We start from the raw sequence: 27,807 nt of genomic DNA, 5'->3' as shown, positions 1-27,807 counted from the left end.
TACTAAAAACTGTAGCTGACAGACGGCAGAGAAATGACTGAAGCTCCATCAACCCTCCTGTTCTCAGCCTTAAAATAACCAACAGCCCACTGTGAAATGATCCTGACCATTCTTTGGGTTTCTCCTCCTTCACCCGGCAACCATCAACAACAGGTGGCGCTGTAGTCACATTCATGGGTATTTCGCTTCTCAGGACAAAGGACAACCTCAACTCCAATCAGGCACTTCAGGCCTTTATCAGGAGAATGTGACATATTCATGTTTTGAAATGCACGTGACTATGTGATTATTTTTTAAGTGCAGCATTGTGACGTTTATGGCCTCCTGTACCCCAGCTGGCCCTCCTTTGGGTTATCACTGCTAAATGCCACTTCTGACGTGCGCCAGATAGCGTCTACTGACTACAGCATTCATTTACTCCATCATTATGTTTCCCAGATTAGGTGTTTTAAAGTGGGCTGACTAAGTTTTGTGGTCGAATCAGTGAAAAACGTCTCAATTATTATTATTTTTTTAAACAATTTTATGCAGTTTAAATTTACAGCCAGAGCGAAGTTATTCTTTTCAACTAATGTCACCCGTTTTTAAACGCAGAAGCTGCAGATCTGCATTTGCCTTCTTAGAAACGTTAACAAAGATGCTGAAGGATAACACACCGACGCTCGTATAGTCTAGAACAGTCATTTGCCTCGTGTCATTTATCATTACTGGAAGCATAGGAAGTGTAGGAGACCGCCCCAGTACCCACTGCTGCATCCAACTCGCGTTCACACTTGGTTTCATTCAAACACTTTTTTCCCACCGGGATGGAGCTGCTAGAGCGAGTGCGCGGAGCCGACGGGGAACGCACACGCTTCCACGCTGCACACATGGCTGCAAATCTGTGGCGAACGTTTTCTTCTACTATCTGGATATTAACATTAGTTTCAAGTTCGAGAACAAGGATTTATCCGCCAAATGAAGGTAAGGAAGGAGGGACTCGAATCCGTGTTGCTTGTGTGGCACAGTCGGGTCTTTTTTTCCGCTGTTGCGAGCTGGGAGAGATCCTGCGTGCGCTCAAGGCGCGTCCTAGGATAGCAAAGAACAGGGAAAAATTTGCAAACATCTAGAAGAGGAAAAAAAGTTGAATTCTTAGATATCCTTGTAATATTTGTGCAGTCCAGCTGTGAGCTTTTTCTTCCTTTAAATATGTTTCCCCTTTCTTCTTTTTTGTTCGTTTCTTTATGTTTGTGGGTTTGGTCATGGTGGAGAACACTGAGCACCTCTGTGTTTTTGTTATAAACAGTTAAACCGTTGAATTCATAGTTTGGGGTTTGGGGTTTTGTATATGAATAAAGCTCCGAGGTCTTAAATCAACAGTTTAAAATTCTGTGAAAAATATAAATGTATGTGATATTAAATGTACATATATGACTCTGTGCAGTGGAAATAAGATAAAATTTTTAAACCTAACAGTGCCAATGGACGCCTGCTTTTACTTCCATAACTGTTCACAGCTTAACCATCACTTACTTCTTGTGAGAAGTCTGTCAAATTAATTTTCTCTGCTTAAGAGCAATTAAAAAAAAATATTCCAGACTGGTTGTCCTGAGTACACCTGCATGTGTGTGTGTATGCAATTTTAGTGACCCTGCTGGATACCAGGACAGTGCCAGGAGAGCTGAAATGGGCAGCCAGTCCTGCAGAGGGAGGGGTGAGTGGGATCTGCCTGTTCTTTTTTCTTTTTTTTTTCTTTATGAATACACTGTTTACAACCTGTTCTCTCTTTGGAAAACACACTCACACACCCTCTCTCGTTCCTCACACGCGCACATGCACACGCGCGGTCTGGAAACTGTAAATAATCATCCCACAGATTTTGAAATGTGCTGTTGTTCACCAAGCCTAAGTGCTAATATGAGACTGCTGCCATTGCGTTTGGCACAAGTAAAGGCATAAACCAGCTTGGTGGTGGGTGTCATTTTTTAGGAATTTTTACTACCGTACAGTTGCCAGAATGAATCCTGGTGATATCTGTTTCAGATTTGATCTTCTCTTTGTGTTTTTTTGTCATTGTCGTGATCTGCCATCCATAGTTCTTCCTCTCTTTCTCTCTCTCTCTCTCTCTCTTTCTTTGTCGTTCAGTGTCTCTCTTACCTCTTTTGTTGGTTTAAGAGTTAGTGGTGAACTTGCCTGTTATTTCTTCACTTGCCATTGCCCTTATACTCTCACATGCTGCTTGATTGACAGGGTCCTGGTCTGCACGCACTGAGCTTTTGATTACAGGCACTCCCCCCACCTTCCTCACCCCTTAGCTACACACATACATACAAAACTCCATTTCTGTATGTTTTTTTCCTTCTCCCTTGACAGCTGCGTAGGCTGACAAAAACTCTGAAGGAGACTAGACACAGAGACATCATACCCCATGTCAGCTTTTATACAGCTAACTTCCTCAACCCGCAAAGACACTACAACAGCACACAAACGCTGACACTATGTGGGCATGTGCACACCCTCACACTCACACACATTTTAACACACTGTACATAAAGAAATGCGTGGCTTACAAAAGATCAGTCTCGATTAGATATTCCAGGCCAATAGCAGTGCTGATACATTTTGAGTATTAAATCAATAAAGAATGGGCTTAAAATGTACATAAAACTGTAAAGACTAACATATTTACTGCACCGCTTACAAATCACCCAACATATACATAATATTATTATTAGCTGATAGCATATAGGCAATAACCCCACATTAGACAACGAAAGCGACTTTGATGGCATATCGATCAGTCTAAAGACACACACTGACACACAAGCATGTCCTTCAAGCACACACACACACACACATTCTTCTGTCATTCCTCTCGCTCTCTTTTTCTCTCTTTGGACACGGTGCATTTAGTGTGTATACAGCTCTCACTAGCAGGGAGAGAGCAGATTATTATTCAGTGGCAATAAAAAGCCAATTTGGAATTGGGAGGCTCAGCGGTCATTTGAAGGGTCACAGTACAAGGCAAATAATCGGCTCTATTGAGATGGATGGTGCGGTGAAGGTTGAGCCTGCTTCACTCGTATGGAAATGTGCCTGCAAAAACCTTGGAGTCGCAACAAATCTGAACCACCGTCCACTGCAGAATATTGATGCAAGAATGAGCATTAGCCCGTGAGGCTTCACGCAGCAGCGGTGAATCAGAGGGTGGACACCGGCATCTGAAATTTATTTTGTATATATGATGACTAGAAGTACCCCCCAGTGGACAGGCAACCTAAGTTTTTTACAGTGTGCACTTTTTTGACAGCCACGGCTGCTTATGTGTGTGTTTAAAGCTTGTGCCTACGCTGAAGAGTTCAACTTTATGCGGCGTATGCAGTCATTTTCAGTTCACGCCAGCACAGTATGAAAATCAACTTTCAGACACTTTAACATTGCTGCCATCACAGCGGCTATTTAGATGCTTTTGTCAAAATTATATAACAGTCTGCAGCTGCCAGCATGGAAGGGTTTTGAAAACCCTTCTCTGTTGGTGCATTGTGGGAAATTAAACTGGCGTGTCATCTGAAATTTGAGTGCCAGCAGCCTTTTTAAATGACTGCTGCTTGGCAAATGACTTTTTTAATTTTAAAAAAATCAGACTATTTTGAATTAAGAGAAGTTTGGGAAAGCTGTTCTCCACATGACAGTTACATTTCATTAATATCAAGTCATTCATCAAGGCAACTTTGATGGAACATCTGCTTCAGTTCAATTCCAGTCACTTCAAAGTTGGTCTTCGTGATGTTGGCCTGAACTAAATGCATTTTTCGAATGTAGTCTAACGCCTGTAGGCAGCAACATATGTCTTACATGCACAATCATTGCTCTAACTAACGCAGTTATACAAATGTGCTTGTTTGAAGTGGGAAGAGGTGAGCATTATGGATGAGAAAAACATCCCCATCAGGACGTACCAGGTGTGCAATGTCCTGGAGCCCAATCAAAACAACTGGCTCAGGACAGACTGGATCCCTCGGTCTGGAGCTCAGCGGGTCTACGTCGAAGTCAAGTTCACCCTGAGAGACTGTAACAGCCTCCCAGGGGTCACCGGCACCTGTAAGGTACGTGAAAGCGTGCTCAGGATGTGTAGCGTGCTGGTGAATGTATGGCCTGACTGCGGTAAAAAGTTTTAACAAAACAGCAAAGAATTCTGATAAAGGGTCTGACCTTTTTTAATATGTTAACTCTCATGATAATTACTTAATGGACAGACTGCCGCTAATGGACCTTTATTTTATATTACAGCTGCTGTTTATTCAAGCACAAACCCCACTTTGACTCATTATCATATTAAGAGAAAAGATGAGTGCTGGTGCTGACGATAAATAGGTGCCTCAGTCTGTCCCTTTTTTTTAAATTCCCCTTTTGTCTTGTAGGAGACATTCAATCTGTACTACCATGAGTCAAACGAAGACAGAGAGAGCTACATCAAAGAGAGCAGCTTCATTAAGGTGGATACGGTGGCAGCAGACGAAAGCTTCACCCAGGTAACACCGAACAACTGAGTCAGGCTTTGAGTTCCCTCCGCCACTCAGTGTAATTTGCTCCTATGTGGAAAATAAACCCCCCCAAAAGCACTTAGCTGTAATGTTTTTATTTGTTTTACAAGCACTTTTATCTTAGATGTCTGTTTTGCTGTCCCGGGAATGTTGGCAAGGTGCTTTTGCTCAGTCTTTGCTAAAGTAACTTACATTCTAATCTTGCAGGCCGTAAAGCTTGTTTTGCCTTAGCAATCAATAAAAGTTATTCTGAATCGGAGCCAAGTGCTGAAGATGTGGAGATCAGCGGCGGTTCAATTGAAACGCCCACTTTAAGTTGAACAAGCAAATTGAATTAATAAGGGGTGACACGGTTTACTGCACTGTTTATTAATGCAATGCTGTTTCCTCTCAATCCAGGTGGATGTTGGAGACCGCATCATGAAACTGAACACAGAGGTGCGAGATGTAAAAGTCACGACCCGGAAGGGCTTCTATCTAGCCTTCCAGGATGTGGGCGCCTGCATTGCTTTGGTTTCTGTCAGAGTTTTCTACAAAACCTGCCCGCTAACCGTTCGTAACCTGGCAACATTTCCCGACACCATTACCGGGGCCGACACGTCCTCCTTAGTGGAGGTCCGGGGGTCCTGTGTCAACCAATCGGAAGAAAGAGAGGAACCTAAAATGTACTGCGGTGCTGATGGAGAGTGGTTGGTTCCTATTGGTGGATGTCTCTGTAACCCCGGATATGAGGAGAGGGGAGGTGCATGTAAAGGTAAGTGGTGCTGGCTACAGCAGAGCTACTTCTCTTTTGTGCACTCCTGAATTAATGTGTTGTCACTTTGAAGTTTAGCATCTCTGTGAACAACAATCACAAATGTGCTCAGCTTAACAAGCTACTCTGATAATATTGATATTTGGTTCTTTTCGTTTTTAAAGGGGCACTCGCTAGCTTGGCAAATGTGGTTTAGAGAGGACACCATAACAAATTTTATTCTGTTGCAGAAACAGTAGATAGTGGCACTTTTTTAGTGTTTTGTAAGGTATCCAACTGAAATTGCAAATTACACAAAAGAACACAAAAGAAAATTGACCTAATTCAAACTCTAATAATATTCAGATTGCAGGTTACAAGCTGAGAACAGAGAAAAGAGATAAGATGGGTCATTCTGAAGGTGATAAAATCCATTTATGAACGTCTTTAATCAAATTAATGGGTTTTCTTTTTCTGGTGTTTCCGCTGGATACTTAGCAACTGCACGGCAAAGTCAAAAAGCAATGTGTAAAAGTGTAATTTTCACTTGATTTTTAGTAAAAATTCAACAACTTTTAAAATCAGTGACCTTTAGTGGTGCAGTCCATATTGGCCTGCTCAGATCAACAGGGTGGCATGCACTGGGAGCATTTATCTGTATGGACACATGCCCAGCCATCATTTAGAGTGGGTTAAATTAAGACCGATCTTTTTGTTGCAAGTTGAAGTTCTGCTTTGTGTACTGAGCGCTAAGGTCTCCATATGAGGTGTGCTCGCATAACCACAGCCATCTGGACAAAAATGTCTTTCTGTCGCTTACAAATTTGGTCTGAACTTTACTGTAACAAATATGCAAGCTGTTCACACCTTTCACCGACTCACATGTGGCTCGGATGACGTGTAATATTTGGAAACGACTGTTGTGATAGTGAAGACTGCAAATGTCCGCGCTTATGTGACAAAGTGGGGTGAACGGGGTTGGACAGACTTAGTGGAGACACTTTTACAACATGGCTCGACTCTCTCCATTCATGTTCACTCAAACACACAACACACATACACAGATGGACAGAGACCAATAGAAGAAGAGCTGTGGGGGTGGGGGTGAACGATTCACTGATGTGCTCCCTCGGTTTTATTTATGAAGCCCATCCCAGCAGGCTAATTGTATAACAAACAGACCCATAATTCAAAGAGAAAAGAGGGGACACTGAGAAAGAGAAATATACAGAGATGGACATAAAAAAGAGCGATGCATTGCCAGTTGGCCAGTTGGTGATTAAGAGAGAAAAAAACATGACTTTTTTCTTTGCAATGAGAGATGCAGTTGCCAAAATTCTGTATGAATATGAATAGTATGTGTCTCAGATGTTCTCTGAAACCGTCACCCGGCTTAGCTCATTTGTTTCATCTGAAAGGAGGGGGAGGTTTGTGGGGTGGTCCCTGAAGCCTGAAAGATGTTCCTCCTCAACTAGATTTAGGAGAGACCCTTGACTCTGTTGAACCTCCAGCAGATGTGAAGTGCCATCTATCTATCTGCTGCTCTCTTCTTCATCTCCCTACTCTCTCTGCCTGTCAGGTTGTTGGCTGGGCGCAGCTGCCTCAGTGGAAATTCATCAAAGTCTGAATGAATACAGAATGTATCTCTCCAAAACCTCTGACCCGACTGAATTAGACGGACACCTTAACTCTTCTCCTATTTTAAGTTTAAAATTTGCAGCGAGAAACAGAACAGGAGGGCGTAGCGGGATGGAGGGAAGAGAAATAGATTTCGGAAGAGATTAAGATGATCTGTCTCTCAACATGTCACACACACTAAGAGATTTCTGGATCATGTAGACTCATGTGCCATCTCTGAGTCGGCACAACGCGTTCAGGTGAAGACAAAACCAGGCAAACTAACCTTGGCTGGCAATACGTCATTAGAAGCTGGGCTCATTTTGCACTTGAAAGACAATCGTATGTCTCAGTTTGGAGTCTTCTCTTAGCAGTGCAACTTACAGTTGTCATGCTTGTAAGTTAGAGTTGTCATCTAATGTAGTAATGTTAGACCTGTGATGCACAGACCTAGAGACCTGTCTAAGATTATCTATCAGCCACCAGTTGGAAGGAAAAATGTATATTTACTATGAAATTGATTGCGTTTCAGCTTGTGTGTCTTGTTCAGTGGTGGTGATGTCATTAGACCACACCCCTTCTCATTACAGAGATGCACATCACCTAATATGCTTAATTGGTAGTAGGCTTTCGAGCCTATACAGCTTGGAGTAAGACAACATGCATGAAGAGGATGATGTGGACAAAATACTCATTTGCCTAATAATTCTGCACTCCCTGTAATTTGTTGTTACACTGATAAGACACAACTTTGCACAAGTTTGCATTGCACTTTTTCCAACTTTCAGTACAACTTGGAGAGGGAATTGGGTGTATTTGGAAGACAAGTCAGCATCTTCCATGCTAATTACAGCCAAGAGTGGCAATCTGCTATCAACCAAAGCGATCACAAGGAGGTTTTTGGTGCAGCACTCTTTTTGCAACCAATTTCACCTGGTAGAAACCACTCACCCACTTGTCAAGGAATAGAAAATTTGCCACAAAAACCAGAGATTACCGGGGGTTGGTGACCTGTTTCTAGGCCTGTGCAGCGTTATCTCACGTTGAACATCAACATCAGCTGTCAGCATCTTAAAAATGTGCTCTTAGCTAGCTAGCAAGGATTAGCATTAACAACATTCCTCTTAATGCTTTAAAAGATTTTGGTGATTCATCCCTCCTGCTATACAAGCTCAAGCGACCGTTGATGGGTCACACTCAGGTTTGAGAGTTATCACTAGACAATCTAGGTTCTTGTAGTGCACTAAATGTCAGTGTGAGTGCACTGAAATGGCAACTGTCAGTGTGGAAGTATGAGTTCTGTGACGCAGTAAGAGAAAAATAATTCACACACGCAAGGATTAGTTTGATTACCTCCTAAATAACTCCCACTTTCTCTTTTTGCATGAGTTTTTAAGGTGTTTATAAAGACACAGGAGAAAAATCTAGTCTGATAGTAAAACACCAAACAAGTACATTTAATTTTAAATGAAAAATCTATGCTTGTCTGCTGGAAATGTTTCATAGTTATATGTCTCCTGGTTCAATGGATTGTTACCCACATTAATATTATCTGCATGTGCACTTTTGCACTGGTAATGCATTTAAGCTTCTGCGACAGTTGCGGTTAATTTAAACTGAAACAAGTGTAGATTTAAAGGAGTAAAATGTGAGAAGTTCATTTTCAGTGTTGACGCAAAATAATGAGGATGGAGAGGATGAGCGGAGAAGCTCTGGAGAGGAAGAAGGGATTAGATCATGAATGGGGTGAGAGAGGGGTTGAAAGAAGGCCACTGACAGCAGAAGGCATCAATACAGAGCTCCCCCTCCCCTGCTGGGGGTTTGTCACTTGGTGCAAAGGGGGCGAGTGGAGAAACACAAGAGAGAGGGAACTCCCCCTCTTTCTAAACCCTTGGTTAAGACCGAGGTCATGACTGAGCCTTATGAAGACGTCAAAAACTTTGGCTGACAGCCACACACACACACACACACACACACACACACACACACACACACACACACACACACACACACTTGCAGAAAGAGTTTAGTCGCACAGAGCGGGGTCACGACCGAGGTGGATGAAGACGTCAAAAGTTTGACAGCTGCGATCCGTCTGGGAGGATCGGAAACGAGGGAGGAGAGACAACAGAGAGAATGTGAAATGTGAACGGCTGAAGAGGTGGAATGAAAGCGGAGCCTCCTGGTTTTCTCTCTCTCTGCTGGCCTCCTTTTTCTCTGTCGTCCGAATCTCCTCAATTCTGCTCAGTGCCTGGGAGGGTTGGAATGTTTCTGTGTGCGAGCGTGTTTGCATGTGTGTTCCCTCCATCCAGAGAGATTTCATGGTTGTGCTTCTTTCCAACGCACCTGCAGTGTCTCGTCAACAGCAGAAAGCAGTTGGACAGAAAGAGGCAGAGGGAGAGACGGCAACACTGAAAGAGAGATGATAGAAAGAGCAAGCGGATGATAGAATGAGTGCGTAATCGCTGTATTCAGTCCCTCTAATTATTGCATCGCATTTCTGGACTCCGGACATGTTGGACTGCTGACTTAGAGTGTGTGTATGTGCGAGTGTGAACAAGTGCACGTGTGTGTGTGACTGTGTCTGTCTGTGTACTGTATCTCTGATTTTCTGCCTAACAAAGCCCTCCTTCCAATATACTCACAGGAATGCCTAGAGAAGAGTGTGATGGGGCAAACAGAGAGGGAGGAGTTTATGTCTCTGTGTGTGCATGTGTGTTTGTGTATATGTGCGCGTATGGCAGGTGACGAGGCAAGCAAAGACACTGGAATAGCACGAGTGATTGTTTGAAGTGAGCCAAACTCAGGTGGGGGAAATGCTTTGCATTCCTCCATAACAATCAGAGTGCGTGTGTGTGTCTGTCTGCGTGTGTGCTATTGTCTGCCTCTCCCAGGTTGTTCTTAATGTACAGGAGGTTTGCCAGCTTCACCAGGCTGTGTTGTAGCTCCCTGGCATGGGCACAAGCTCCGCTCTCCCTCTCTGTCTTGCTCCTATTATCCCTCCTTCTCCAACTCCTCTCCCCGATCCACAGTCAGGGGGTGGGGGTGTTGCTGCTGCTATGGTGGTGGTGGTGGCAGGGGGTGATGTGTGTCTGATAGGGAGGGGGGGTTATTGTTGCAGAGTCCCTTTCACATGCTAATGTTCAACACTGTTGGCTTTAGGCAGACACACACACTCACAAATCCACACACTTCTCGCTTCAGACCACCAGTTTATGTGAATATTTAAATTTAGACAAACTTAAAGCTGCAGCCTCGTTTGACGTTTTAAATGCAAGACTCCATTGACCCTGTGAAATACAAGCTAAAATTGGCTACAGGGGAACTTTGATTTTGGAGCCAGGCGGTCCATTCTAGGAAGTCCTACACTTGAAAAGGGTAAGGATCCGATCCTATCTTCAGCCTCATCTCCAGCCTTTCCCCCAGCGTTTCCTTGGGCATTAATTAAAATGGGGCATGACCCCTGCGATTAACAGCGTCCCTCCTTCTCGCGTGACGGTCTATCAATCCGTCAATCCATCCCTCCCTCCATCCATCACACAGACAGGTGTCAGACCGGAGCAGTGAGGGGTACTTCCTCCATCTCCACCCCTCTGCTGGGAAGAACCAAGGGACGATGACAGCTAACACGGGGTCAAGGAGAATTCACGCAAACGCACACACACCCACCCTCACACACACACATGCATGCACGCAGTGTGCCGACGAGGCTTTTAGTTGGATTTGGAATGAGCTGCATTTGCATTTTGGGTAGCAGAAGAATGCATATGCAAATGAAGACAATGCTGATAGTAATCAAAGGGCACCTTCTCCTGCATGTCTCTCCCTTCTCCCTCTCACTTCGTCTCCCCTCTCTTCATCTCTTTATCTTTCGCTTCTTGTCAGTGTTTTTCTCGTGCTGCCTCTCCCAGTCAACCTTCCCAATCCTTTACACTCTGTCACTTTGTCTCGCTTGTCTCAAGCAGCCGAACAGCTGATTGCTTTGTAATTATCGTCCTGTCTAACAGGCAGAATGTTAATGTGCCCACAGACACACACACACACACACACACACACACGCGCGTCTTTGTTTTTTTTTTTCAAATTTCCACCTTATCAGTAAGCGTGCTTCCCTATCGCTGCTGCTTTACCGGTCAAACCCAAGCTCTCGCGCGGCCTTCGGTAGCGTAGGGTTAATGTCGGGTTAATGACACCCTCATGGGCTCTCATTCCAGGTCACCAAAAACCCACCCTCCTCCAGTAACCGGTGCTAAAGGAGACACAAAAGACTACAGAGAAAAGAGAGAATAGAGACATAAGAGGGCGCTGAAGGAAGTTTATGGCTTCAAATACTTGCTTGCTTCTTTCTCTCCCCCCTTCAGCGTGTCGTCTTTGTTTGTGAGGAGGATGGAGGATTAGATGGGACAGAAACAAAAAGCAGTGTGCTACCCCCCTGGCAGATTCTTGTTGAGCCTTGTAATCAACCTCTAAGTCCTCCTCAGAGGTTCAGATAATTTTCTGTCTTACCTACACTGTTGATAAAGGAATGCGGAGAACAGCTGGAGAATGACTGTATTTTTATCTTGCACTTTATTGTCTAAACTGCCACAACACGATGAGTCACTCGCCACATGAAAGCCGTTCTTATCAGCCGTTTTATGAATTTACAGGTTTCGACCGAGTAGTTTTCAGCTGTGTGTACTTGTGCGCGGCACCCCTGGTATCGATATGGGGGTATAAAGAATGCCAGCCAACGCTTCAAAGGTTTCTCGTGGCGTGATACTGCGAGAGGAGAGCGATGTATGGAGAAGAGTTATCGGAGAAAGACAGATAAGTGGAGGTCGAGGAGGAAGTGCATGGGGAGCGAAGGAGGGAGACTGTGAAATGTGAAAGGGAGGGCAAATGAGTGTGTGAAAGAGCAAATCTGTGGAGGCTCACACAGATGGGGCAGGATGGTTGGTCTGAGTAGATTACAGAGGAGACTTCCTCCCTCTCATCTACCGACGAGAGTGTCATAAAGCATACTAACGCACTTAAACACAAACACGCACACACACACATCATTCCCAGATTCCTATCCACTCTCACTGGGATGTCTTCATCTCCCTGTGCAAATGTGAAAAGGGCTGGGGGGGAAAAAAGCGGAGAATTGGGAAAGACGGTGGGATCGAGGAAGGAGAGTGAATAGGGTGTGATGATGAAAAAAGAAGGTGTTGAAAAAATGATTGCAGTGGAAACAAATAAAGGATTTCCTTCTGACAGTAAAGAGAGAGAAGAAATTGCTCTAAGCAGCCATGCCTTGCCATCTCTTTTGCTTCACCAGTGGATGTCAAGCAGTATAATTATGCACTCATTTATTGTATTGTTGTTCTGTCAATGCATGAACTCCCTGGTATACAGAGAGAAGATGTATCTCCCTCCACTCTTCCTCTGTCTCTCTCTCAGCCCCTCTCCTTCTCTGTTTCTCCTCTTTCATATATTTAAATGTCAATTATATTTGTGTGGGCTGCCGGCGCTGAGGAGTTTTGATGTATTCAGTTCTAGTGTTTCTGGTTTCTGCGTGTGAGTGGGAGCTGATCAGTAAGTGTTCTTTTAGGTGTTCCTTTCTTTGCTCATCAAAGTTAAAGATAAAAGAAGTCAACGTGCCCCTCCCCCCTCGCGCTGGATCTGTTTCTCTCTCCAGATTTTTCTTTAGCAGTTGTTTGTCTTCGGATCAAAACGCTGTCCAAGGAAAAACCTACTCCGCTTGTCAGTTTGAATTTTGCAAAGGCTCTCTAAGCATTCAATACAGGCAAAAACAAAGAACTGTATCAAGGGTTAGGACCTTGGAAGTAAATGTTGACAGCACTAATTGCAGCCTGCCGCGGGGTGGACTTTAACTCCTATAATCTCATTATTTATTAATATGTTTGTAAAGATATCTTGCACAACGTTTCACACCAAAAATTATTGGGTGTATATTTGGAATCTAATACGCTCAGAATGTATTTCACTGCCTATAAAGAATTTATACATTTCATTTCAAATTTATTAGAAGTTATGAATTGAATTCATGAACTGATTTTTAAACTAGATGTGTTTGGCATGTAATAAATGTAGAAAACTGCATAATGCCACCTGTGTGACTGGGCGCACAGTCGGAGCCAACATCAGAGCGAACTGCATAAATCCCAGACAGGTTAACACTAAAACAACACAATTATTTTCTCCACTGTTAGATTATAATATTATTTTATGCCATGTTATACCCCGAATTAAAGATTGTGAATTATTATGTAGTTTTAGTTTGCATTATTCTCCTGAATTAGAAGAAGCTGATAACTATTGCATTAGTTAAACTGATTTGCATTACATTAAACTGCTGACTTGTTGTGAATGAATGATATTGTTTTATGATGCATTATACTGCTGAGTTATAAGAAATCTAATTTGTCTGAGTAGAAGAGAACAGAGTGTGCTGGAGTTTTCTGCCCCATTTCAGCAGGAGCAGATAAACAGGGAGCCAAGGTCGTAGCTTAGGCGCTGTGTGAGAGAAAGCATGTGAATGTTTAGGCTTTGTATGATAAGGTGGAGGCACCAGAGGCTATAAAAGTTTGAGCAATGCTCCACCATTTTGAGATTTTGAGGCTGTCTGCATCAGTGTCCATCTCCCACGCGTGTGTTCATTAAAATCATCGTTTGACTCAACCCGGCCGGACCAGTGTTGTTATTGTGGTTTTTCCTCTGGTGTCCATCCCCAATATTTTTGAACCTTAACACCACTTAGATATACAGCCCTGTGCAAAAGTTTGAAGCACCCTTTATTTCTCTATATTTTGCTGGGTACATGGTAAATACTAAGAGATAGTGCTTTTCTACTCGTTCTGCAACCTCTGTTTTACACAACATACCTCGTTTATACAAATACATTTTTTTGCTTAAGTGCTTTCCATATAACATTTACACTCTGATGGATGCATCGGAGAGCACAATTTTAAATTCGAACCTGTTGCCACTGATTTTCAGTCCAGCCATATCAGGTTTTTTCAGCTAACAGCTCTTTGGGAGTCACCTTGTTGGTGGAAAGATTCTATGTTATGCTTCTCAAATTGTGATAATGTCTTCATAGATTCAACTAAAGAAATGGGAAAAAACAATGTGTTTTTGCATCTAGGTTGCTAGTAACAACGTGCTAATGATAGAATATGAAATTGGTGCTTTGCCAGGTTGTCTGTTATGTCTAGACACAACACTGGTTTGTCCTTTGAGTTAGGTGCCTTTTATTCTTGAATGATAGGTCAGTGTTGACTTAGCAAGCAGAAGATTATTTCCCTGAAAATGGTCAGGTAGAAAGACTGGACTGAAAATGAGTGAAGAAGTTGCCAATGTGGAAATCCTGAGACACCTTCAAAAAGCCTGGAGAATAATTCCTCAAGAACACTTTAAAAAATGAATTTAATTTCATCTGAAGTTGTCCTTTATTCTTTGTAGCACATAGTGAGCTAAAAATAGTGAGGTTCAGACATGTTTCACCTCTGAAAATACTCATTCACAAAGCAAGGGTGGGAGGAAGGTGTGATGCATGAGGTCAGCGTTTTTATGTTACGAAGTAGTGGACCAGCACAGCAGTGCACCTGGAGCAATGCAAATGCAGTTTTTTGTGCTCTCCAAAAAATAATGTTCATGTTTGAGACAGTGTGGCCTGTTTTTATCATTGTTTTTTTTAATGCAGATGTTTCAAATGGAATCTTTCTTTCTCTGTGTCTCTGCAGCCTGTCGTGCTGGTTTCTACAAGGCCAAGTCTACAGATCCAGGATGTGCCAAGTGTCCTCCACATAGCCACTCACTCAGAGATGGAGCAACTATCTGTGATTGCCATGCTGGATTCTTCCGTGCTGATACTGACCCTCCCTCCATGGCCTGTACCCGTAAGAGTACACACGCAGACACAAACGATACGTGTATGCATTTGCACAAACAAAAGCAATAAGCACAGCCGTCTTTACCCAAAGTCTATATCTCTAACAAACAGAGGGGCACACAAATGTGTCTGAATGCCACTCCTGTTTCACAATCCCATTCCTTATGACTAAGCCACCATCTACATTCTGTTAGGGAGTGATAACTAAAGACATCAGGAAGTGAATAAATGCTCCCCCCCTTTCTCTGTCGCTGTGTAAGTCTATGAGTAGGTTCTGTGTGACAGACTTGGTGGCTTTGGTTAGCGTAATTATGCCTATATACAGCACATGGTTTTCTTGGCCTGGGAAAAGCAAAAACACATACACACAATCTCTCAGGCACACGTACAAAAAAATAAAGGCCACAGACGAAAACATCAACCCCATCAAAAACATCTCACAGCCGTATGATTTTCAGTCTAATGCCAGATGTCTGCATTTTAGGCTGTGCCAGAAGCCCCACACATTCACAGTATATGGTTGATTTCATTTATGTTTATGCCCTCCCCCCACCCCTTACGCTCTTCTTTCAGAGCCACCATCAGCCCCACAGCAGCTCATTTCGGTGGTGAATAAGACCTCAGTGGTCTTGGAATGGACCCCCCCTCATCGTTTGGGAGGAAGAAGTGACACAAGCTACAGTCTGGAGTGTCTCATCTGTCAGACTGGGAGCCACAGCCACACTGGTGGTAGAGCCATTCCTAGGAATCGCAGCATCTCTCAGCCTGAGGCTCAGCATAGTGGGCTGGGAATGCAGTCAGACCAGGGGATTGTGGGACCCGAAGCTTCTCATCTAGGCAGAGGTGTCTTCCAGAGCAGGCCTGGAGATTTTCCCCGGCCTGGCTCTGGCGGCGGCTCCGTCTCCAGCTCTCAGTTCTGCGCGCCCTGCGGCTCAGATGTGCTCTTCTCTCCCGGTCAGACGGGCCTCACGACCACCAGGGTGGTGGTGAGCGAGCTCAGGGCCCACACGCACTACACCTTCATTGTCCATGCGCGCAATGGGGTTTCCCAGGCCAGTGGTGCAGGGGCAGCACAGAGCGTGTCTGTGAGCGTCACCACCAACCAAGCTGGTGAGAAAGAGAAGTGTTTGTTTGTGATAAATCTGTTTGTCAGATTGTTGACTGTAACACAAAATCTGCTTATAGATGTTGTCCGTAAGTGGGTCAGCAGAATACAAGCCGCTACTCAGTGCGTGCGAAGGCCTACGGGAAGTTCGGTCGCATGAGTAAAGCTCAAAACTGTAGATTGCACAAGCAGATATGCACATGCTCTGCATGTAGGTATACTGCATCTGTGTGTATTGAAAGTAGCATCTGCTGTAAGCACTTTAAAGCTGTAAAACAATGGCAATTTTCCCACTTGTGATAGGAAGTAAAGGTACATATTGGTTTGCAATGAATGGAAAACACAGTTTCATTTGAAAATTGAGAAGGTTCTGGATAACATGTGAGAAGCAGAAACATGACGGCCAGTGGGGCTAAACCTTTCTGTATGTGAGAACGCAAATGTACCACACAATGGGATATTTTAATTTAGCTACTTGCAAGAATTTAGCAGGTAATGATCTGGTGGATTCACAGTGAGCCAGCGGTCCTGTCTCCTGCCCCTCTGCCTCCTGCATGCTTTACTTAGGAATACTTTGTTTAGCTCCTTGGTTAAACAGTATCCTGGTAGTGAGATCACATCTAAAAGCAGACTACTACTTTTAATGTCATCCTGGCTTCATTGTCTCCACGTTGTTCAGGCTTCATGTGTGAAAACTGGTTAAGTTGTTAATGGAGAAACACACGACAAGGCCCGTGTCGTGCTCTCTTCCAGCCGGAAACTTGTTCTCTTACTATCACTGTCACAGTTGCCATAGTTATTACTCTGTCCTCCTACACCTAACAACAGCTGAATTAATTATAGGGGTGTTTTCAAGAGGATGTCAGAAAGCATTCTGGAAAATGTAAATCACAGACTTAAAAACAAATAGAGAGAGTTGGTTAAAGGGGGAAACGGATGCAATAAAAAGTAAATCGCCACACTTAAATAACTGAGCAGAATCGTGTCGACACTCAACAGCGCCGGCGTACCAAAGGGTGGGATTTTCCTCTTTTTTTTTGCCCTAAAATGCTTAACCGCAAAACTATTTGAAAAGTCACTCACATTTTATGAAGTGTTTCATTTTAGTTGTGAAGGTGTCAGCTGGTGTGTGGCGTTCCTCGCACATGCTCTCCATTAGTTTTCAGCGTTTGCTTTTCTTTCTTTCTTTTTTTGATGCTGTTACATCTCAACTGTCATTGCTGTAAGTCTTTATGGTGGCATTTAGAAAGCAGCGCACCTGCCTGGTTCCAGGTGCCCCGGGGAAATAACTTAGCAGCGTGTGCACAGCATGAGAGTGTGCCTGGGATCTGTCAAGCCCAACCTGCACTACCATATGGCTCGATATCGTATGAGCAGCCACAAAGGAGGACAAAGAGAGAGTTAAAAGGAGGGAAATGTGGAGGGATTTAAGGGGAGAGAGTGCAGAATGGAGCTTGTCTCTGTGGAATAGGAAGGAACGAGATGTAGGTCAGTTCTCAGGTGCACTGGGTCAATGGGACTGTTGATAAACAGCCATTCTGAGCTGTGTTCAGTGACGCCAAACTATCATATGGTTCACCTTAGAATCAGCATTAGAGCATATTCAGCTTGTCATTCTGCATATGTTATACTGATGCTCCTCAAACTTTCTTTAAATAATGTAAACTATTTAAAATATTTCAAGGCCAATATGATGTAAAAGTGTCAGTGTCAGTTAATAAAAATACAAACCGTTACATTTTGCATTTACCGATTGCAAAAGTGGTGGAAATCCACCAAAGACAGACGGAATTTCACTGAACCGAGTCTTTCTTGTGGGTTGCACCTCAGATTTAGTAACAAACAGGGACTCGTGCATCACTGAGGATTTTTGTCATTTTCTGTGCCAGAGAGGCAACTGCAGCGATCAAACTCTTTTCCAGGCACAGTCGGTGTCTTTGCTTTGTTTTGATCAGAGTCATTACACAAAGAGAAGCTTAGCACAAATATATGGATCACCTCTTTTTCTGTGGTGTCTGTACTTGTGCTACGCTTGAAACTCTGTACCATTTTCACGATTTTCGTCTGTCATTAAATATCTGGATGTGGTTCTGTGCTCACAGTAGACGGGATTGTACTTGGTGCTTTTTCCTTCTGTGAGGTATTGCGGCAGCTGGATGAAAATAGGAATATGGAAAATGAAATGTAGTTCAGCGAGCTTTTGTTATTGAAATAATTGTTGCTAAAATATGTTTGGCTCATATATCATTAAATTACCATTTAGGGAAAAAAAAGTACCTCCTGCAGTACTCTGAAGTGCCCCTAGGGGTATGAGTACCATTTGAGAAACAGTGGGTTAGACTATTGTCTTTGTATTAGTTCTCATCATGTTTCTCTCCTCTCAGCACCCTCTCCAGTGTCGTCTATCCAAGCCACTGATGTCACCAGGCACAGTTTGTCGTTGTCGTGGCAACAGCCGGATCGACCCAACGGGGTCATCCTGGAGTACGAGGTCAAGTTCTATGAAAAGGTGAGCTGCCCGCAGGTTAATTCAGCTCAGGCAGCTGTTTGGAATGTCAATATGCCGGCTCGCTGTTCGCATTGCACTGATGGTGAGGATGGATTTGCATTCAGACACTGAATAGATACCCTTCTTTTTGTCCCGGCTAATCAGGATCAGAGAGAGAGGTCGTACCGCATAATGAGGACCTTCTCTCGGAGTGTCGATGTCACGGGTCTCAACCCCCTCACTGTTTACGTGTTTCATGTGCGCGCTCGCACAGCTGCTGGATATGGAGAGTTCAGCACTCCCTTCGAATTCTCCACAAATTCAGGTATTCAAACAGCGCCGTTCAGTAGTGGGAGTTTTAAAAGAAGCAGCTATCACTTTTTGGTTGGTGACTTCTGTGTCCTTCCTCCTTAGATCCCTTCCCTCTGATTGGAGAAGGAGTCAACTCTGCCTTCCTGCTGCTGTCTGTCAGCGGGGTTGGAATTTTACTGCTGATATCGGCAGCTGTCTTCATCATTAGTCGCAGGTATATATACACACACACACAGACACACACACAGCAACACAGACATACAAACACAAAAGATCCAGTAGCCATACACACCTATAGACTTGTTAGGCCGGCTAGAAAGTTCTCATCAGTGCAAAGCTGACGTCAACACGAGTGCAGCCTTTCTGTTAACTACTGCTTCTGACCAAACTGCTTCAGCGCACACAAACAACAGCCACAGTTCCCCTGCTATTGTGGGCCTAAATAATGTGTGTGTGTTACCTGAAGCTTTTAAAAGGGATTAAAGTGGAGACAGTGATAATCCCTTTGTCCCTGACTTGTCATTACAGTCTCTTCAGCAACATAGCATGTGTGTCAGCTTCCGCTGGCGTGCACCCTCACCAGCATGCGCAGATGCCCACACACACACACTCACGCACACACCTGCTCAGACACAAAGGTGTTTTTGACAGTCTCTTTGTTTAATGGAAAACACCTTTTATCTTGCGCTACCTGAGGCGTTGTGCCTCCTCCCTCTCTCGCTTAAATGCTTTGATCTGGTCGTTCTATGCTTTCCTGCAGCCCGTTGCTCTGCCTTCCTCATTGTCACTGCTTTCTGTTGCGGCAAATCCTTGAAAATCCAGCGAAAGGCACAGCCCTGCTAGAAGAGAAAGCACACAAAGTTAAAAGCAGTGTGACACACGTGGCCTTTTGTCAGGTCAAATGACTAAAAATCACAGCACAAAAGACCCAATAAATGAAAAAGATGGCTACGAGCTCACTTATCTTCATTGTCTGTCCCTCATTTATGTCTCATCAGGAGGAGCAAGTACAGTAAAACAAAGCAGGACTCGGAGGAAGAGAAACATCTTAACCCAGGTACTGCATAAGGTCTCGTGGATGCTGTTTCTCCAACTATTCCTTCAGATCCACCTGCACATCTTATATGCATACCGCCAAAAGATATTTACATAACATATGCAGTTATACAACAATTTCTCACCCTCCTCTGCATCCCTCCTTCTCCTCCTTCATCTCGTCTCCTCTCCCGCCTCTCCTACCTTTGCAGGAGTGAAAATCTATGTGGACCCGTTCACCTATGAAGACCCCGATCAGGCCATCCACGAGTTTGCCAAAGAGATTGATGTCAGCAGTATTCACATTGAGAAGGTTATTGGCATGGGTAAGCCTGGCATCGGTGCTCGCGCACACTCACAAACCCACACACACATGCTTACTTGGCGCTGACGCTGCTGTTTTTGCTATCTCTGTGTGTGTGTAGGAGAGTTTGGGGAGGTGTGCAGCGGTCGGCTGCGTGTGCAGGGGAAGAGGGAGATCTATGTGGCCATCAAGAGTCTGAAGGCAGGATACTCTGACAAACAGAGGCGGGACTTCCTGTCTGAGGCATCCATCATGGGACAGTTTGACCACCCGAACATCATCAGGCTGGAGGGTGTCGTCACGAGATGTGAGTAGTGCTCAGCTTAGAACTCAGTGTGGAGATTTTGCTTGATATTTATAAAACTCTTTACCTCTTCAGGTAAACCATTGATGATCATCACAGAATATATGGAAAATGGATCTCTGGATGCATTTCTTCGGGTATGGGCCCTTTTATTACGCTGTCATCTCCTGTTATGAAATGAATATAAATTTTGGTTCTGAGTTGTATTTAAAAAAATGTGGTAAAAAAGATTTAAATCACAGATGAAATGCAGTCAGTCATGACTGTACTGCTAGCTGTGGGTGTCTGTGTTAACTTGCCTTCCTGTCTCTGCAATTGTACCATTTCAGAAACATGACGGCCAGTTTACAGTGATCCAGCTGGTCGGCATGCTGCGCGGCATCGCCTCAGGTATGAAGTACCTGTCAGACATGAACTACGTGCACAGAGACCTGGCAGCACGAAACATCCTGGTGAACAGCAACCTGGTGTGTAAGGTGTCCGACTTTGGCCTGAGCCGAGTTCTGGAGGACGACCCAGAGGCCGCCTACACTGCAAGGGTAAGACACACTGTTATTTTCCTCATGTTAAAACAATGCTTTGCTTTTAATGATTGCAAATTCATTATTCTTTATCACTTACATATTTCATATATATATGTGCTATCACATCTTCAGTTCACACATTTGTTGTTAAAGGCGGCCAAAAAGCTGTAGAATTCATCAAATGAATAGACGCCGCTGAAAGAGCGACGCTTAGAGCAATAAACATTAGCAGTGAGGAGGTTTTTTCGCCCCCGACTGATTAAATGAAATCATAAAAAACATAAATTATTCAATTAACCAGTGTGACTTTTACTGCTGTTTTAGGAGGCCACTGGGACTTATCTTTCTCCTGGGGGGAAAATCCCCATCAGATGGACTGCTCCAGAAGCTATAGCCTACAGGAAGTTCACCACAGCCAGCGATGTGTGGAGTTATGGTATCGTTATGTGGGAGGTGGTTTCATATGGAGAGAGACCCTACTGGGACATGAACAACCAAGATGTGAGTAATTTTAATAATTAATAATTATTGAATCCATGCGATGCCTTGTAGAAAAAAAGAAAAAGAATGCTGGAATTCTTGATGTGTGTGAATGATCTTTATCCTCGAAGAAAGAGTGAAAGTAAAAACAATGGCTTATGTGATGTAACACAAAGCTGTGTTTTTGGACATGTGATCAGCTCTGAAGCTAAAATGACATATACACATATACTACAGCTTCTGAGCCACAAGCATTAACATTAATTAGAATTTTCGCAAACAAGTTGTGAGCTGTGACTTTCTCTAGAAGTCAAATTAAACTTTTGCTAATGTTCACACAGGAAATGGGACTTAAATTAACCCCGACTACACAACACACCCCACTTCTTTTGCATATTTCAGACAAAAATAAACTGTCCTCTGTGCACTTCTCTCTGAGCAGTGTCTTTGACCTCTGTGCTGTTTGTAAAATGCAAAAAAAAGTGCAAAATTTGGGTTTGAGATCCTTGGGTAAGTTGAAAGCAATCAGAGGACGTTTTATTGAAGATAAATATTGAGACATATATGAATTGGCTGCTTAGAGTCATTCCTCAGCCAAGCCAGGCAGTAATTGTGTTTTTAGGACTCTGCACCAGCGACAGATGCAGCTGGAGGCACTATGTTTTCTGCTTTTCCATCCATCATTAGTCTCTCTCTTACTTGTTAACATGATATCTCAGGAATGCCCTCAGGGGAATTTTTTTCAAGTCTGGCACAAACGTTCAAAGGTGAAGGTCACTATGGCGGGAAAGGATTTCATTACATATGTTTACTTGGATTAGACTGATTTTCTGGATAAACGTCACTGTGACCTCATAGAACAAGATTTTTGGACATAGCTCAAGAATTCATACGCTAATTACACTGGAGAGGGTAAAGAGATGAAGTGATTAAATTATATATCATCATGCGCTGCAAATGTGCTTTCAGTGTTGTAAGCCAGTAATAGAAGGGGAAATGGATGTAAAATATTACTTGATCTGTTCGAGGAGATACCGACCGAGTCGGCTGTACTTTGTAAACTTTTATCGACATATGAAGAAAAATGGTGTTACAGAGTTCATTTGGAGTAGTTGAAACAACTAAGATGACTTGTGGACATGTCTGCAATGTGATGGATTTCATCTGCAGCACTGTTTGGATATTTAGTTGATTTTTATTTTGTCCAAGTATTAAAAGGGGAAATTTGCACAAGCAGAGGTGCACTATGCACTTTATTAGCTTATTTTTTGTAGTGCATAGATTTATATTATAAACTTACTTCACTAACAGAAACAAGTGAACTTTGTTTTCTTTCTTTATGAATATCCCGGCTATACTTTTCATACCGAGACGGGTTTTGAGTAGCATTTTAGTATCGCAAAGGTTTACAGATTGTGTTGCAGACATGTGCTGCTTGATATCTGCACTGCACACAGGAAAATGCAGAGCTGCACACATCTGCAGGAAATTAAAATCAATCGCAGTTAGTGGTGAGACGACTTTGGGAACCGTTTGGAAAACAACAAGCGAGTAATAAATCTTCAGGGAGAAGAATTTGCTTTGCTATTGGTGAAGTTTAAACGGCAGTCGCACGATTTTCATCATTTCCTTACAAAAACCACAGATTTATTTAAAAGTCTAAAAAAAAGTGTTTTCTGACAGTAAGTATACACCACAGCATTTTTTTTAGCTAAGTGACTGTACAAGTTTTAGATGGGTTGCCATAATATTTTACCCAAATATTTGTGGTTCACAGAGAATGAATCATAATAATATTTGTCATCCTTATTTTTTCTGGAGCTGCAGAAAAGCAAGAGCGGGTCAAAGTTGGTCACTAAATGTTTGAAAGCTATCATCCAAATTTAAGATGATGAACATGGTGAACATTACACATTGTCATTAGGTAGATTAGTGTAGCACCCATTCAGTGAGAGTGTAACCCGGGTTATTTGGCTAGAATTTACATAAAAGCTAACAGATAAGCAGCTGATGCTACTGCTTTGAAAAGAAGGACAATTAGTAAATGGACGTTTTATGCTTCTTAAAAAGCAACACATGAACTGTGCTCTGCATGAGGATAATTACCAATGCTAACCAAGTCAGCTGCTAAGTAATCAGGAAAGCTCATCTTATAGCTTCAAATGACCATTTAAACATAAACAGGTGCAGTTTCACATTTTCTTGTGTTTGGTCTGCGTTTAACAATTTTCACGTGACCAAATTTTTGGAACATCTTGGGTTTTGGGTTTTCTGATAACAATGTGAAACCTTTTTTAGGTGATCAAAGCAATAGAAGAGGGCTACCGACTGCCTGCGCCCATGGACTGCCCTGTGGTGCTGCACCAGCTCATGTTGGACTGTTGGGAGAGGGATCGAGCAGAGAGACCCACGTTCAGCCAGATCCTCAACATGTTGGATAAACTCATACGCAACCCTGGGACTTTGCGCCGGACAGGAGGGGAAAGGTACTTACAGTGCACGAAAGCAAAGACAGAAATTTCCTCAAGCAAAGTAGCAATTACATGCACATCCACACATATCCACATTCATATTGTGCTCACACCCACTCCCACATCTTTATGATTTTTTTTCTTCAGTTATGACTTCACACTCCTATTTCAGTCCCTTGCCACCACCAACCTGCTGTTTTTTTCTGCACATATAGACCCACAGGCACAATACTGGAGTCAGGGGTGGGTTCAGAGGTGTGTGTGGCGGTCATACCGGAGATGTGTGTGCCCGAGTGGTCGCTGTGTGAGTGGCTGCAGTCCATTGGGTTGGAGAGGTACAGAGACACCCTTGCAGCAGCGGGTTACACCAGCCTTGACAGTCTTCTGGCTCTCACACACCAGTAAGTGTACCTTCATGTGAAAATGGATTGAAATAGGAGCCACTCTGGCATTAAAAATGTCTTAAAAATGGAATCTGTGATTTTTTTAAGCATTGGGCATAATCGAGTTAAAACTAGCAACAGAAACCCACTCGTATTTCTGAATCAAAATTCAGTGTCATGAAAAGCTGAAACAGGGTGTAAGAAATTTATTTATTCTGTATAATCGCAGCTTTCATTCTGTCCTGTAATATTTAACACTTTAATGATCTCAATGCTTATTAACTGAAAAACGTCAGTGATGATCCATATTACAGTCTTTTTAAAGTACCCTCTGTTTGTAAGCCTTGTTTAGTTTAACCAGAAACATAATTAGGGGGGAAAGTGAGTGATAAAAGCTACTCATGACTATAACATTACATCATTTAAAAAGCTAGTGTCACCTCATAATCTTACAAATGCTTCTTTTTGTGTTAATTGGGTGTTCTCATTAGCAGCGAGTTTAGCTCGCACTCACTCTTAATGGCATTAAAACAGACCCGTTTTGCATTTGTAGACTGTATATAAAAGAAGGATGCAACCTTCTGTGGTGAATGGTGATGAGACAAACCCAGCGTGAGGCACAGAGGCCTGCCTCTGTGCCTCACGCTGGGTTTGGTAAAAAGCAAAGAGGTAAAAAGCAAAAGAGCCTTTGTTGGCAGAGAGTCTAAAGGGTAAAAATTAAGCATAAAACTAGAACCAAGCAGAAACAGCTGAGATTATAAAAATGCGTCATAACGGAGAAGAAGACAATGACTATAAATACGCTGTGAGCTAATTACACAGCAAAACACAGGAGGGAGCAGGATAGAGGTGGAAATAATGAATCCCAGGTGAAACAAAGCAGGAATAAATAGAGAATCACAAAGATGGAAACAAAAGAAATAAAAACTAACCTTCAATGTTAACTAGGGATTAACCAAACGACAAATAACACTGATAAAAGTAGAAAGACGACGATACACAACTCGTGTAAGGCATGAGTTACTAGGAAGAGAGAAGGAAGAGGGAAACGCTGGGGGGATTATAAAGGTAATAAATTAACTCAAGAACCAGAACACAAAATCAAAACAACCCAAAACCAAAGGAAGTTAAAAACTAAAAATGTCACAAACTTCTCAAAAACATGGGACTGTGACACATCCATCCATCCATCGTCCTCTGCTTCCTCACTTCAGGTTTAGCTCTGAAATGCTGGATTCTTTCTAATAGTCAGCAGGGTTCAATCACTCCAGTTGCAGACAAGCAAAGGTCCAAATCTTTTTTCTAGATTTATAAACCTGTAAACTGAACCACTATTACGAAGACCTTTTTTTAACAAAGAGTAATGTTTATTTTGTAAATTTTAGTCCCATTTAAATGTAAAAGGCAGAAATGTTTTGTACGTGGCTACACTCCAACTGAGAAATCATTGACTAGCTCGTTCTCACTCCCGAGGCATAATATAGGCGAGGCATTTCTGAGTAACGCGAAAGGTGACCTACTGCGTTCTTATGCTACACGGTAATACACATTCCAGCCATGTATTCGAGCCCTAACTCTAACCTTATCCCTAACTTTAACCAGCACTTTAATGACGTTAGCTAATGTTTTCCAAAGCGATTTAAGTTAAACGAACATATATGTGTAGATTCATTCCAAAAGGCTCTCATGTTTCCTCCTTTTTCTGACCTCGTAATATAAGGATGTGTTGGGTGGCAGGAAGCGTATTAAACTGACGATTTGTCACCTAGCATAAAATGTTACGCTTTGGGAATGAGAACGTGTTGCATTGACATGTGAGTATGCAGTGTCCTCGACTTCTAAGCCACACCCACTCCTCACTCATCATGTCTGCTTTTTTTTTTTTTTTTTTCTTAAAGCAAGTAGGCGATCATTTCAATATTTCAAGCCCCGAAGATGGGAACCCACAGACCAATTCACGTTAGACATCACATTAGCTGCAGTTGCCATCTTTTATATACAGTCTTTGTTTTATTAGCATGTGGTTTCTTGATTACGTTGCTTCGTTTTGTTGCTTTACTCTTTTAGTGCTGGGAGACAATGGTGTTTGCGGTGCAAAGGCATGAAGTATATTAAACTCTTCATATTACGGCTGTAGTTTAATTGATAGACCGCTGGCCTGTTATTACCCAGTGATTTAAATGCATAGTTGAGCAGATGCAAAACCCTAAATATCTCCAAATGTTTGTGTGTGGTGAAAGTCAAAGTGTGGGTCAATTTAAAATAAGTAGGCTCGTGATCAAAAGAAAATAACAGCCAGCCTTATCCCTTAAATACTGCATATTGTGCCTTTGTGTGTCTGAACATTTATCTCTGTCTGTGCACCCACAGGGAGATGGACAGACTTGGAATAATCACACCGTCACATCGGGACATACTAATTGCTAGTGTGCAGCAAGAAATATTCTCTCAAATGCAACACATGCAGCACACTATGGTTCCAGTCTGAGCTGGCGAATGGATACAAACCTGTTTCATTTACCTCATCTGTGCACTTTAGAGGGACTTTTCACCAGTGGAAATATAAAGGAGCGTCGTACAGTAGAAACGCAAAGCGAGACAGAAGAAAGGAAGATTGAAAAGCAGCACTTTTTGTGAACTTCCATCCTGTGGAGTTTTCTATAAACCGTGATCTGGACGTGGTCGCCGATAGCGTTGAGCTACCGGCAGCTTAGACTGAAGCCTCATCATCTTATCCAGTTTCACTTCTTCTCCTCTTTTCTCATCTGTTTTCTGAAGGCTGACATGTGCATAAGCAGAATGGCTTCCAACCTAGTTTGTCCCTTTGGCTGCTTTTGTGCTCGACTTGAACAAAATGTATTTTGTTTGCTCGTGTGTCTGTGTTTGTGCGTGTGTTTGTGCGGCGTGCGTAGCGTGAGTGCATCCTACATGAATTCTCCCTCGTCAAGATGTCAGCTATCATTGAATAACCTTAATATGCAACGTTAAAGAGGGAGCAGGAGAAGCCGGAAAGAATGTATCATTACGAGCTCTTACTAGTTTCATACAGGAGGATGATGCTAACCAATTGTATGATTTCGCTTGTGTTTTTCTTTTTTATATTCATGTTTTTATTTTAAACTGTATGAACTTTTGATTCTGTTGAAGTAAACATTTAGATTAGGATGTTGTCCATCGGTGTCCGTGTACTTGTCACTTGTTTGATGCTAAGAAATAGATACATGAAGCAGTTTGTTTATTTATGAGCTTTTTTTTTTAAAAAATCTAGTTTGTGCATAGTAAAATAGAAACACTGAGAAATGTTGTAATGAGTGCCATATTGCATTGCAATAAATGCCAAACCATCAGTGTATGTAGGTTTTTAATTGTGTTTTAACAGAAGTTTGGAACTGTAATATATTTAAAGTTCACTGTAATGCACTCTCCGGGCTCTTTATGTTTATAATTTCTCCGTTTTGGCAGAAGAAAGTGTCCTCTGTGAAAGTCGAGACTTAGTCAGAGGTGCCTGTAACAAGGAAAACAACTCCAGAAGAACACCCAGCTGAAAGTCTGCTGGTGTTATCGCACACAGTGTTGCGTTTGAGTGGGTACGAAAGAGAAAAGAGACACAGAAGAAGAGAAAAGAAGGAGACAGAGTGGGAGAAAGGAA

The 27,807-nt window shown here is 42.8% G+C and overlaps 1 protein-coding gene across 1 annotated transcript; it reads left to right on the top strand.

The window, feature by feature from the left end:
* Window positions 1-398: 398 nt before the first annotated feature.
* On the top strand, window positions 399-27,412 carry LOC309694042 (ephrin type-A receptor 4-like). Its single transcript, XM_082513759.1, has 19 exons — window positions 399-963; window positions 1,626-1,693; window positions 3,888-4,085; window positions 4,401-4,511; window positions 4,923-5,277; window positions 14,604-14,759; window positions 15,326-15,862; window positions 18,242-18,366; window positions 18,511-18,670; window positions 18,760-18,871; window positions 19,656-19,714; window positions 19,905-20,018; window positions 20,118-20,303; window positions 20,376-20,437; window positions 20,630-20,839; window positions 21,149-21,325; window positions 23,603-23,790; window positions 23,991-24,176; window positions 26,529-27,412. Exons 1-19 carry the CDS (start codon window positions 807-809, stop codon window positions 26,644-26,646), a joined length of 3,279 nt encoding a protein of 1,092 aa, XP_082369885.1. The 5' UTR covers window positions 399-806; the 3' UTR covers window positions 26,647-27,412.
* The last annotated feature ends 395 nt before the right edge of the window (window positions 27,413-27,807 follow it).

Source organism: Aulonocara stuartgranti (assembly GCF_965226115.1).
Source record: "Aulonocara stuartgranti genome assembly, chromosome: 18".
NCBI classification, from domain to species: domain Eukaryota; kingdom Metazoa; phylum Chordata; class Actinopteri; order Cichliformes; family Cichlidae; genus Aulonocara; species Aulonocara stuartgranti.
This window is presented reverse-complemented; position numbering and strand designations above follow the sequence as displayed.

What these genes read in the sequence shown, in the direction of transcription:
- LOC309694042 (XM_082513759.1), top strand. Translation starts at nt 807, where the DNA reads ATGGAGCTGCTAGAGCGAGTGCGCGGAGCCGACGGGGAACGCACACGC. An exon ending in GGGTCACCGGCACCTGTAAG is followed by an intron (nt 4,086 to 4,400) that starts GTACGTGAAAGC and finishes TTTGTCTTGTAG; the next exon opens with GAGACATTCAATCTGTACTA. An exon ending in CTCTGGATGCATTTCTTCGG is followed by an intron (nt 20,438 to 20,629) that starts GTATGGGCCCTT and finishes GTACCATTTCAG; the next exon opens with AAACATGACGGCCAGTTTAC.